Source organism: Microplitis mediator, chromosome 9 (assembly GCF_029852145.1).
Source record: "Microplitis mediator isolate UGA2020A chromosome 9, iyMicMedi2.1, whole genome shotgun sequence".
NCBI lineage: Eukaryota > Metazoa > Arthropoda > Insecta > Hymenoptera > Braconidae > Microplitis > Microplitis mediator.
The window spans coordinates 4,183,748-4,197,284 of record NC_079977.1 but is presented as its reverse complement, the minus strand read 5'-3'; the positions used below and the strand labels follow the sequence as shown (position 1 = coordinate 4,197,284).

Genomic DNA, 13,537 nt, shown 5'->3' with positions numbered 1-13,537 from the left:
TAGTTTTTGAAATTTTATAACTTAAAAGTAACAAAATATTTAATGAATCTCCAATTATAAATTAATTTATTGTTATATATTTTATGTACAATGGCGTGTAAATTTGAGGAGAAGGTCAGGGTGGGGATTTATTGAAGAAATGTATGGGGGAACGAGGAAGGGTGAATAGAGAAGGGCGGGTCAGGGACGAAGAGAAGGAAAAATATTTGAATAGATGTGGGTGGTCAGGGGCAGGGATAAATTCAGATTGGAGAGGAGGGATATGCAGGAGCTCAGAGCTGAGGGATAGGGATCGTGATGTTTAGAAACAGGAAAGGAGGAATAAGATTAAGGAATCGGAGTTTAACCCGAGATATAAGGACGTCGTGAAGGAGGGGCTGCCAGAATATTGGAGTGGGGGAAGAGTCTTGAACAGAAAGGAAAAGAGATTAGTAGTGAAGATTAGGCGTGGGAGTGAGTGGAGGGGTAACTAGTACTGGATGAAAGAGGAAGGCAGGAGATGTAGGCTCTGTGGGATAGAGAGGGAGACGGTCGAACACGTGGCGGGGAGATGTCAGAAGACGTGTATGGCGACGAGGTCCCGGGCACCCGAGCGGATGATAATGATGATGAGGATGATAATGATAATAATAATGGTAATAATAATAATTGACGGGGGAGGCGATAGTGTTAGTAGTAGTTTTAAGAATAATTTTAAGGTTTTAGGAATAGGTATTGTTATTGTAGTTGTTGTTATTGTTATTGTTATAAGGATATAATTTAAGATTGGACATTTGTAAGTGGGGGTGATTGTGAGGCTAGTACCTGGGCCTGGACAGGTACACATGTAAGCCGGAAGGCAATAATGTTGGTAATAAATATAATATAATGATATACATTATGTACAAACATACGTATGTATGTTTGTACATAATGTATACAGTTTATAATAATATAATAATAATTTTACCATGCACAAGTAAATTTTGAAAAATAAAAAAAAAAATTATTAGTCACTACAAAATTGTTTTACAATAAATATTTTAAATTAAAATAATAAAAATAATTAAATTTTTTGTTTTGCATAATGTACATTACTCTTAACGCTTTCCCGGTTGAGCTTAAGTCCCTACTCTCAATTTGAATCGTACGTCTTCGTCTTAAAGCGAGAGAGCGCTAGCTTGTTGAGAAGAGAAGGGGTAGAAAAAATAGTAGAAGGGGGCGCATGCATGCACTACTACGATTAAACTGTTACTCACACGATTAAACCGTTACTTACACAACCTTAACAACTAACTTTGATTGGCGCTACTCCCGTAGAGCTCACACCGATTCATTTCGATTCACACTTTCGGGAAAGGGTTAAGTACATTAAATTGAGCAGTCTAATGTCAAAACTAAACTATTAGAATGTGAATTTCGTTTTTTTAAATCGTAATTAATTTATAAAACAAATAACAAAAAAAAAAATACTATCATAATAAATAATTATAATTAAAAAATAAAACGATGAAATTTTGTTTTTATTTAATATTTTAATATACTATATATTTCTTCATACTATTTTATAAATCGCAAGCTATAATCGTTTATATATTTTCATAAATATATATTTACTCAACATCTCGTCTTTTCTTTTTTTTTTTTCTACAACCTCGCAATATTTTTTTTCACTCATAAATTTCAATTAATTAATTAAGTAGATAATTAATCAATTAATCATCAGTTCATTACAAATGTGTCCGAAAGACACTTCCCAGACTCTTTCCATCGACTTGCCATCGAGATGACTGATTGATGACCGATAGATTACTGACTGAAAACTGACAAATAACCAATTTCAAGTAGTCAAAGTTTACAAGCATGAATATCATTGGACTTGTAAACTTTAGGTGAACCTTTAGACGCCACCGTCTATCTTACGGCTTTAAATAAATTATATCATTATTAATTGAAATGTTTCAATATGTGAAATTTGTGTTTTGCCAACCCGTGAAAAAATATTCTGATCAGGCTTGATATGAGCTGATAAGGCCATATCAAAATTTTTGATATATTCATATCTGGCCTGATATGATCTGATATGTCCATATTTGATTTTTGATAGGTCCTGATCTGGCCTGATATGAAAATTGGCCATATCAGGCCAGATCAAGCCTTATCAATTTGATATGTCTATATCAGACTTGATATAGCTTGATAAGCTCATATATAATGTTATATTTATTTCTAATAGGTCCTGATATGGCCTGATATAACCTTATAAAGTTATATATACTTTGATATACTTAAAAAAAAAATCTCTGATCAGGCTTGATATAACTTGATATGACTTTATATAGTCTGATATATATATATATAAATTGATATACCTGTGAATAAAAATCCTGATCAGACTTGATATAATTTGATAAGCCTTTATAGAGGTTAAAAATATCAAGTTACCTCAAATTGTATTCGAAAAGATGTGTCATGAAAGTTGAACACGATAGATTTTTTTATACACAATAAAAATTTATTGATATTTATTTTTTACATATTTTTTTAAAATAAATTTGGTCTTTTACAGATGTAATTTTTTATAGACAATTTATAGACAATTTATATCAAAGCATATATAGTCTGATATGGCCAATTTCCATATCAGGCCTGATATAGTCTGATCAGAATATTTTTTCACGGGAAGTTTTTTTAGACAGGTATCTGGTCGAAATGTGTCCGAAAGACACTTCCCAGACACTTTCCATCGACTTTCCACCTAAATTTGAATAATAGAAAATTTAAAATGAATTTAAGTATATTTTTAAATAAAACATTAAATTTGAAGTCAGTCGGTCACCGGACAGAGGTCCGGTCATAAATAAATCGTATGAACTGTGCGGAGTCCTAGCCGCCTACAACACTGAGAGAAAAAAGTGCATATTTTCAAGTAAAAATAGTTGATTCAAGTATTTTAGATACTTAAATAGTCCCAAGTAAAAAATTTTTTTATTCTAATAAAAATACTTTTGAAATCTATTAATACTAAAAACTCAGGTTTAGTAAAAAAATACTAATGTTGAATAATAGAAAATTAAAATTAGGTATCTAAAATACTTGAAATAAATGATTAAAAAAAATTAATTTAGTAATTAAAATTTTCCAATTAAATAATAAAAATTCACATCTAGTAGTTGAAATACTCAAGTTCAATAATTAAAAATTGAAGATCAGTATGTAAAATACTCGTGATTGATATTTAAATATTTTAATTTAGCATTTGAAACACTTAAATTTAAAAATTATATGTTTTCATTTATTATTTAAAACACTAAAGTATAATAATTAAAAATTTTCATTTAGTATTTGAACAACTTAAGTTCACTAATGAAAAATTTGACTTTAGTAATTACAACACTTCAGTATATTACGTAGATAGTATCATTTAGAACATAAAGTGAACGAGTTCGCTAAGTAAGATATATTAAGTATTAAAGCAGAATCCGTACGGATGATTCTTCGGATTCCTCTGCGCTGATTGATGTGGCTAAAAAGCATTCCAAAAATCTACTCACAAGTATTTTCTCCGATGGTACTTGTACCAGTATACTAGGGTACTTTTCGGTAGCGGGTAGTTGCCAAAGCAACTTCCTCACTCCTTAGAGCGGAACTTATTACTTCTATTCTAACTGTCCAACTAGGAAAATGTTGCAGCGCTCTTCTGCGCCTAGCGGTGACTCCTAGTACTAATTTTTTTATTGCACTCTGCGTCTGCACACTTTGTTATTTTCACTCGCCTTATTTTTTCTCTCTCTTTATTCATTTAAATTTATTTATTTATTTTTTTTTACACGCATCATATTTTTTTGCGTTTATCTGTTTTTCTGTTAATAATTTTTTTTTTTATATATCTAAATGTTATGACTCGTCACACCATGAAAAAAAATTCCTTAAGTTAAGAAAAAAAAATCACTTAGGCTGAGAAATTTTTTTACTTAGTTTAAATTTTTTTTTATTTTAGTTCAAGAATTTTTTTATTTAACTCAATATGAAAAATGTCTTGAGCGAAGAATAAAGTTTCTTAACTTGAGAAGTAAATATTCTCGAACTTGGGAAAAAATTGCTTGTTCCAAGAAAAATTTTTCTTGGCTTACGTAATTGCTTTTTTGAATATAGAAATATGTCAACTTAATTCAGGAAATAATTGCTTGTTACAAGCAACTTATGTATCTAGTGATATATTACTAGATCGAAGCAATAGTTGCTAAAAATAAAAAATATTATACTTCAATTTGGGAAAAATTTTTTGTTCTAAGTATTCACAGAAATAAGTTAAAAAAAAACATGAAAAAAATTTTTTTTTCTCTCAGTGAACACTGAGCGCAGTACGTAAATTATTTTTAGCTGCTATCTTTCCGTAGGGTTGAACGTTTCTGTTCAAACTTTTTTTCTATCGATGAATCTTTTTATTCAATTTAGATACATATTTTCGTACTCTATTATTGGCATTCGACTGCCATCTAGAAGAGAGAGCTGTAGGTTTTTAATTTTTCTACATTATCTTAGTGGCTTTTTCACTAAGCTATTTCATCTTGTTACTATATAACTATTGCCTACTCTCACGCCACCTATTTTGAATAACTGACTAACATCATTTTTGGCGAAATTATACAGACCCTTAGGACGATAGCCAAAAGGATCAAAAGAAAAAAAGACTCCATCCTGATTAGTGTGTTAACGAGTTCTAACGGCGTCGAATTATTTATAAAATTCTGTCTTATATATACTAAATAATGGCAGATCTAGTAACGGAACTGAAATCCAAATTAAACGCTAAGATAAGTGTACTTCTGTACGGTAAGTAGAAATATTTATTCATTATTTATATATTAATGAGTCGAATATTGTGAGCTATAAAGTCTACCTTTTTACATCGATGAATGTTTGTATAAATGTACAATAGTATGTTTTACAATGCCTTAGTTATAATTACATTTATGATAGTATTTTATTATTATAATTTGTTCTATCGTAAATTGTATTAATATTTTTTTTAATTTCGTTAACTATCTGAGTTAAAATATACAACGTATTTTTAATTAATACGACTTTGTTGTTCGAATGAAAATTCTAAACGAAAAATAAGACCGAGGCTCAATACATTACTCTATAATCTAGTAATGGAGGTTCTTATTTTCCATAAATTTTCATATGTTTAAGAAGAAAACGTGGTCGGCGTTTTCAGGGACTGTGCGAATGCAAAAAGGATAGAATATATTGCTCTCCCACTTGAGAGTGATAGAGAAACTTCTTAAAAGAGGCCAGGTCAATTTTCTTTGTCCTTGTTGCCCTTGCACAATTGGCAGAAACTTTATTTATTCTTTCTCGAGTAGATCACTTAGATAGGCCCTAATAGCACAATTTGCTTAGCACAAGTTAACTTTACAAAAGTTTCCTTGAATTTTTCGCCAAATGTCCGTCAACTTCGAGCTTTTCTGTTTTTGACGACAATTTGTATACAACTTGTTATACAATTTGACTATCTAGCGCTGTAACCTATATAATATTTAATAATTTTTAACTACCGATTACATAATCGGACAATATTTGAGGTGATAACACCAACCCGTTCTAAAGAAAACACTCATACCGTGTTAAAAGTAGACCGCTTAATATTTCACACCGTCAATTTACACCGCCCAGGACAAAAATAAAACTTGATTTAGACTTGGTTTATCAAGTAGAAATATGGCGCCGTTTTTCATAAGACAAACTCGACTTCTTTGACGGTGATATGAAATACATTGAGTTTTCGCCTTGGTTTAGACTTAACTGGCTTACTTAGTCACGATTTAAGACGAAAAAGTTTAAATCAAGTCGAAATTGACTTGGTTTAGACTTATTCGACCTAAATTATGAGGCGAAAAAGTAAAAATTACGGTGAAATAATTTTTATACACTTATCCAAAAACTTAAAGGAACAAGAAAATTTTATAAATTTTTTAGTGATTTTTAGAAAGCTGGATTTTCGTGAAAAATGATCGTATCGAAAAAATAAAAAAAGCAAATTGAAGCTTGAAAACTCAAGTTTAAAGATTTTCCAACAATTTCGAGCTCAAAGAGGATTAAGGAGCAAAACTTGTTTCTGTAATTGTTTTGTAAAACTTTGAGCAATCGGCCCGTACAATCGGTTTAATGGATTAATCTCAGAATTTCCAGGGTATTTGGGGGTACATTAAGCTGTAAAATCACCTGGCAACATTAACCTTTCCATCAATATCTGCAAAGTAGCGATGAGTTGACTAAAAAACTAGAAAATGGCTATTTTTTGTCGGTTTTTCAAATTGATATTAAGGATAAAACAATTTTTTTTTTTAAATCAAAAATGGAGCTTGTAGGGAAAGTGTTCAAGTTTCTCAAACTGCCCTTTAAATTACTGTGCGACCATTAGTTGTTGTCATCGATAATTAAAGACAAAAGGATCCTTTTTCATTCGAAGGCTGATATCTCAGCAGCAAATTATCGTACTAAGGAACAAAAAAAAAGAAACAAATTGTAGCCGAATAAATTTCCTAAACGAGCCATGAATTGGTATTTTCGAAAAAAATTTTCCCGGCCCCGTAGACCCAAAAAAACAAAACTAAATTTAGAAAAATTTTGTGTCGACCTATTTCCTATGATTCCGCAGAAACCGTGGCTCAAAAAATTATTTTGCTGGAAGATCTTTAAACTTGAGATTTCAAGCTTTCATTTGCTTTTTTTATTTTTTTGATACGATAAGTTTTCACGAAAATACAGCTTTCCAAAAATTACTAAAAAATTTCTAAAATTTTCTTGTTCCTTTAACTTTTTGGATAAAAGTATATTGAGACGAACGTAATGTGAATTAGAATAACATTTTTTCGACTCGATTCAGCAAGTCAAAAGTCAGGTGAATGACTATCGTGCTCGAAGTAAAGACGAATAAATTCAAACAAAGATAAAAAAATACGTTTAAGTTTGAATAAGTTGAAACTAATACGAAAAAAGTTCAAAAAGTTTAAAAAAAATTAATTAAAGTCGAAAAAGTCGAGATCTTAGCGAAAAATCGACGGCAATTCGATAGCTTCAAAAGAAAATAAGGTGAAGCGAACCTGAATCAAGTTTTATTCTTGACTCGGGCGAGCAGGCCGCATCAAGTCCTCGGAGATAAATTTCACACCAAAAATTTTTTACAGTGTATATCTTGTAACTCATGAAATATCGTGAATTACAGCGTATGTTCAATTGCATTATTATTTTTTTTTTTTGTTACAGAGATACATCCAATAACTCGAAGACGCGGTCCAGCAATAAAAAGCGCGGATGGTAAGCCATTCGCACCATACAGTAATGAAGAAGTCCATGGTATATTACAGAAGATTCTGGATCTTTTAGAAGAAAGTTCTACTGATGAGGAAATCGTACTAGTCAGATTTTCCGTGGTTCGAGAATTTATGAATAAAAAATTTAGGAATAGTGACGAATTATCGAGTAGCACTATCGAAAAGAGTGACCGCGTAGAATTCACAAAATATTTAAGTAGTCTTCGAAAATTGATGATGCAGATAGTATATTTTTTCAACATAAGAATTATTACCATGAATAAAAGACATCAATTCTATCAAAAGATTGCAGAAGAAATATTTCCAATACCGAATGAAACACAAAAAAAATTTATTCAACTACTAAAAATGATGAACAAATCTAAGCCATCGACGTCAGCATTTGACGACAAAAAGGATATTAATGATGGGAGCCTTCGATATGATATGTTCGAATTCGTAAGGGATGTTTACTATGATATATTTGATGAAAATGTGTCTGTCGTATCAACATCCGATATAGAAGAAATTAGAAATCAATTTAGAGAGCTTAGTAAGAAAAGAAAATTAGATATTGGGCCTGATTTTGATAACGTCGAAGAAAAAAAAACAAAAAAGGCACATCTAGTAAAGGAACAGAAAACCTATTTACAAACTAATATGGATGTACTTATTAGCGGTAAGTAGAAATATTTATTCATTATTTATATATTGATGAGTCGAATATTGTGAGCTAAAGTCTACATTTATACATAGATGAATGTCTGTATAAATGTACAATAGTATGTTTGACAATGCCTTAGTTATAATTACATTGAATGATAGTATTTTATTTTTACATTTTGTTCTATCGTAAATTGTATTAATATTTTTTTAAATTTCGTTAACTATCTGAGTTAAAATATACGACGTATTTTTAATTAATACGACTTTGTTGTTCGAATGAAAATTCTAAACGAAAAATAATACCGAGGCTCAATACATTACTCTATAATCTAGTAATGGAGGTTCTTATTTTCCATAAATTTTTATACGTTTAAGAAAAAAACGTGGTCGGCGTTTTCAGGGACTGTGCGAGTGCAAAAACGATAGGATATAATGCTCTCCCACTTGAGAGTAATAGAGGAACTTCTTAAAAGGGGCCAGGTCAATTTTCTTTGTCCTTGTTGCACTTCCACAGTTGGCGGAAACTTTATCTATTCTTTCTCAAGTAGATCACTTATATCGGCCCTAATAGCACAATTTGCTTTGCAAGAGTTTACTTTACTAAAGTTTTCTTGAATTTTTCGCCAAATGTCTATCAACTTCGAGTTTTTCTGTTTTTGACGACAATTTGTATACAACTTGTTATACAATTTGACTATCTAGCGCTGTAACCTATATAATATTTAATAATTTTCAATTACCGATTACATAATCGAACAATATTTGAGGTGATAACACCAAACGGTGTCAAAGAAAACACTCATACCGTGTTAAAAGTACACCGCTTAATATTTCACACCGTCAATTTACACCGCCCAGGACAAAAATGAAACTTGATTTAGACTTGGTTTACCAAGTAGAAATTTGGAGCCGTTTTTCATAAGACACACTCGACTTCTTACGGAGATATGAAATACATTGAGTTTTCGCCTTGGTTTATAGTTAACTGGCTTACTTAGTCACGATTTAAGACGAAGAAGTTGAAATCAAGTTGAAATTGACTTGGTCTAGACTTATTCGACTTAAATTATAAGGTGATAAAGTCAAAACTAAGGTGAATTTTTATATTCAGGCGAAAGTAAGGCGAATACCTGAGTCAAAAAACAAATTCTAGTTTTGTCTTCAAAAGCCCCAATTTCTTTAATGTTTTATTCGCCGCCCAGAAAGTAACTCTACTTTAGTACTAAAAATTCTTAATGAGAACTATGAGGTCTAAATGCGAATTATTTATCGATTTCAAATTATAAGTAAGACTTCAAAATCCTCAACGAATGAATGGTTATATTTCGGACGTTGAGGCTCTAATCCAGATTATGTTATTCCACTTTAGTCCTCAAAGTGGTAAAATGGGTCGTGACTGCCACTTTGAGGACTAAACTAGGAGAACTTTCTATACTGTTGCTAATATTAAAATTCTAAATTGATCCTCGAAAACCTCATTGAGAAATTTGAGACTTAAATCCGAATTTGTTTTTCGACTCGGGTAAATAACTTTTTTTCGACTCGATTCAGCAAGTCAAAAGTAAAGTAAATGACTATCGTGCTCGAAGTAAAGACGAATAAATTCAAACTAAGATGAAAAAATTTAATTTAAGTCGAAAAACTTGAGATCTTATCAAAAAATCGTCGGCAATCAATAGCTTCGAAAGAAAACAAGGTGAAGCGAGCCCGAATCAAGTTTTATTTTTGACTCGGGTGAGCAGGCCGTATCACGTCCTCGGGGATCACTTTTACACCAAAAATTTTTTACAGTGTATATCTTGTAACTCATGTAATATCATGAATCACAGCGTATGTTCAATTGCATTATTATTTTTTTTTGGTTACAGAGATAAAATCAATAATTGAAAAACTCGGTCCAGTAACAAAAAACGTTGATGGTAAGCCATCGAAAACACTTTTGTCAAAATACATACAGTTACACTCCATCAACCCGGACAGCAAATCTACGGAGGAGCGGAACTTTCTTGGGATTTCCGAGTTAAAGGAAGCTCTTTCTCCCTCAAAAAGTAAACTATGACGCATGCGCACTTAACAAAACCGTTTATGATGATCATTAACACACATGCACGTATTCGTTAACCCATTCGATAAAGAGCAATAGCTGCTCGATTATTGTAATTGTGGTCGAATGTGAAATTATTAAATTCCAAAACAAACTAAATAATCGTAAAAATAAAATATAACTTATGCATTGTATGTACAAAAAGAAATATATACATATATATTCAAATTTAAATTCTAATTGCCTAAAATTTTTGTACTACCTCTCCTAGTTTTTAAGTCTCCTCATTATTCCAATGATCACGATCATCCCCACGTTCTCTTCGAGAAAAAGTAATTGGTGTGTCAGGATTAATTAACATTTGCTCAGTTTTAGTCAATTCAATTCTAAAACGACCTGGCAGCTTAGGATTTTTCATTATAAATTTTAATGTATTGTCTGTTGCCTCTATTTCAGACATTTTAACAAACACGCAACTTATAACCGTAATTTTATAAATTGAAAGATAAAAAATTATTTCAATAGCAATAATAATGTAGAATGTATTAGTATATTATATATAGCAGCAAACGATAGCAATAAAAACGAAACTTATCAACGCACTATTTTTATGTGTATTTTTTATTATCAATAGAAATGCGATGTTTTATAAGGATGAAAACAATAAATGTACCGCGATAACGGATAATAATATGATAGCCTATGATTTGCAGGGTAAATTTATATAGTATATTACACACCGAGAGAAGTGAAATAAGAAGTGTCTCAGATCACATGTTTGTTGACATATTATTTATATTATTCATTTATTACATATGTAATAAATGAATCGTTTATTCGAGAAATCCCATAAGTCAAAAAAACAAAATTTTTCAGGAAACACAAAAAACATTTTTTCGTAAAAACTTGACATCAAAATAATAAATAAATAATTGAATACAATAATGTTAGCGTCTCTGAAAAAGATTCCAACAAGAAAAATTTAATTTTTTAACTGAAACTACTTAAACAAATTAATTAAAGTTGATTGACTCATGGGGTTTCTCAAATGAACGATTCAAATAAATTGTATGTCAAAATAGAATGATACTGAAGTTAGCAGACGTCTAATAATTTTTTGATTTTATTTTAGAGAGTAAACTATACAAAATAAAAAAATTAAAAATATGCACGTGTGGAAAATTTAAAAAACTACAAGTGCAATTTAAAAAAATTTTTTTTTTTACAATTCACTCTCTAAAATAAAATCCAAAAATTATTAGACGTCGGCTAACTTTAGTATCATCAAAATAGAATAATGGCAAAATATTTACAATATTAAAAAAATAAAAACACTTGAGTGTTTGAACAAACCTTGGCGGGGAAATAATATGCAGAAGGGTGTCCTAATACACTTGGAGATTTAATTTAAATTGTTCCAAGTGTATTGCAGCTAAAAAACGTCACTTAACTGCTATTTCCCACCAGACGATGCCAGATGATTTTACTCAGGAACTTGAAAGTCATCAGCATCAGCAATTCGCAACACTTTACACTAGCACTGAACACTTAACACTTAACCACCACAGACACTTTGCACAATTTAAATTTTACAAACACTGCACATTTTAATTAAACAATTACTATGAGCAATAAATTTTATGGACAATTCCGCGAATTAACTGCAATACTGGGTCTTAATTCAAACGTAAAGAACAAAGAAGGATCTGGACTACTGCTGCCATTTTCGATGATACTGACTGCCGCTATCGAACCGTCAGTTGATACACAGCAATCGATTTTGCGATTCTCTCGCCCCCCACTTTAGCAAAAATTTGAACGTTTAAAACAGTTACGCGCAGGAGCGCCAACTTGGCGCGAAATTTAAAAATTGAAGTTTAACAATTTTATTAAAATTTGTGGGTGCATTCGAAAATGCTCTAGCTCTAGCCTAGCTAGAGAATATATTTCATAAATTAATTTAATAAAAAAATTTTAAACGTCATATTTACGTTTTGTCACGTGGACCGGTTCCCTAATGTTTCATCCGCAGACGTTAAATCCGCGACGTTGTAAATCGGTAATGTGCCTTTTTTTTAAAGGTTTTGTGTGTGTGTAATTACAATTGTATGTTTACACACCCACGCTTGCAATGTTACTGAAAAAATTAAATGAGTAAATAAAGTAAATAAATTATTATAAAGTCGCGGATTAGATGTCCGCGGGCAATCATTCGTGATACTCATGGACCAGTGTCCCGATTTTTCTAGTGCTTATAGCGGTAAAATAAATACTTATCTTTTTACACAAATAATAAATATGATGACATCGGTATTAATTACAGTAATAATGATAGTAATTGTTATTGATCAGCATAATGCTCAATAAAACTTTTAAATTGTAATTAATCATTACAATTATCAACAATAAATAATATTTATAAAATTATTATCCGCGAAAGATCGACAGTAAATTTTCATCATTAATTTTGATATTTTGTTCCTTCTGTCAGTTTATAATTTATCGAATTTTAACGGAGGCTTATAACGGGATGTCTGCTACGAAACTCAAAAAAGTGGTCAAGTGGTCGCTGGTTGGACTCAGTACCTGCCGATTAAGGGGAGAGACATTACGGGCAGGCTTATGACCTAGTCAAACTACTAATAAATTATTAATTATTAATATTTATTATTTTTTTCAATAGACCAAATGGTATTTATCGTGTGCCGAGAGCATACGAGCGTTCTTTCCGGTGGAAATTATCACAATTTAGGTTCTCGTGCCAAACAAATGCGTTACCTAATCATATTAAAATAAGTGTCAGTCGACAAACACTTTTTGAAGATTCTTATCATCAGATAATGAACGCTGAGGCGTTTGCGTTAAGACGGAGATTGTATATTATATTTAAAGGTGAAGAGGGATTAGATTACGGTGGAGTTTCGAGGTAAATTAAATTAAATTGATAACTATATCATTATTCTTTAATAAATAAATTATTCAATGTTTGTATTTTTATGTAATTATTTTTCAGAGAATGGTTTTTCTTACTAAGCCACGAAGTTTTGAATCCAATGTACTGTTTATTTGAGTATGCTAATAAGAGTAATTATAGTTTACAAATAAATCCGGCGTCTTATGTTAATCCAGATCATCTGCAATAATTTAATTTAATTTTCCCGGAGGCTTATAACGATCTGTCTGCTACGAAACTCAAAAAAGTGGTCAAGTAGTCGCTCTTCAGACTCAGTGCCTGCCAATTAAGGGGAGAGACACCACCGGCAGGCTTATGACAGTCGACTGTAATTTTCCTTAAAAAACCAGATTCGAATAATCCTTTTTTAAAATTTATTTATTTGCATGGAAAAAATACAAGCGGGCAGTTTAAGTCATAACTTGATACCAATAAATATACATACAAAAAAAAGTTACCAGAAATAATTAGATACTGAATGAACTAATTATCGATCGTTTTAATGAAATAATATAACATGTAACATATAACATACCTACAGTACTAATTACTCACTAAAAATTTTATAATTAT

The 13,537-nt window shown here is 30.8% G+C and overlaps 1 protein-coding gene across 1 annotated transcript; it reads left to right on the top strand.

The window, feature by feature from the left end:
• Positions 1-4,625: 4,625 nt before the first annotated feature.
• LOC130674631 (uncharacterized) lies at positions 4,626-10,202 on the top strand. The gene is made up of 3 exons (XM_057480021.1): positions 4,626-4,815; positions 7,255-7,980; positions 9,836-10,202. The coding sequence occupies exons 1-3, from the start codon at positions 4,752-4,754 to the stop codon at positions 10,024-10,026; spliced, it is 981 nt and encodes a 326-aa protein (XP_057336004.1). The 5' UTR covers positions 4,626-4,751; the 3' UTR covers positions 10,027-10,202.
• Positions 10,203-13,537: the final 3,335 nt, after the last annotated feature.

Coding starts and splice junctions, on each gene's coding strand:
- LOC130674631 (XM_057480021.1), top strand. CDS start 4,752: ATGGCAGATCTAGTAACGGAACTGAAATCCAAATTAAACGCTAAGATA. Junction 4,816..7,254: donor GATAAGTGTACTTCTGTACG/GTAAGTAGAAAT, acceptor TTTTTGTTACAG/AGATACATCCAATAACTCGA. Junction 7,981..9,835: donor TATGGATGTACTTATTAGCG/GTAAGTAGAAAT, acceptor TTTTGGTTACAG/AGATAAAATCAATAATTGAA.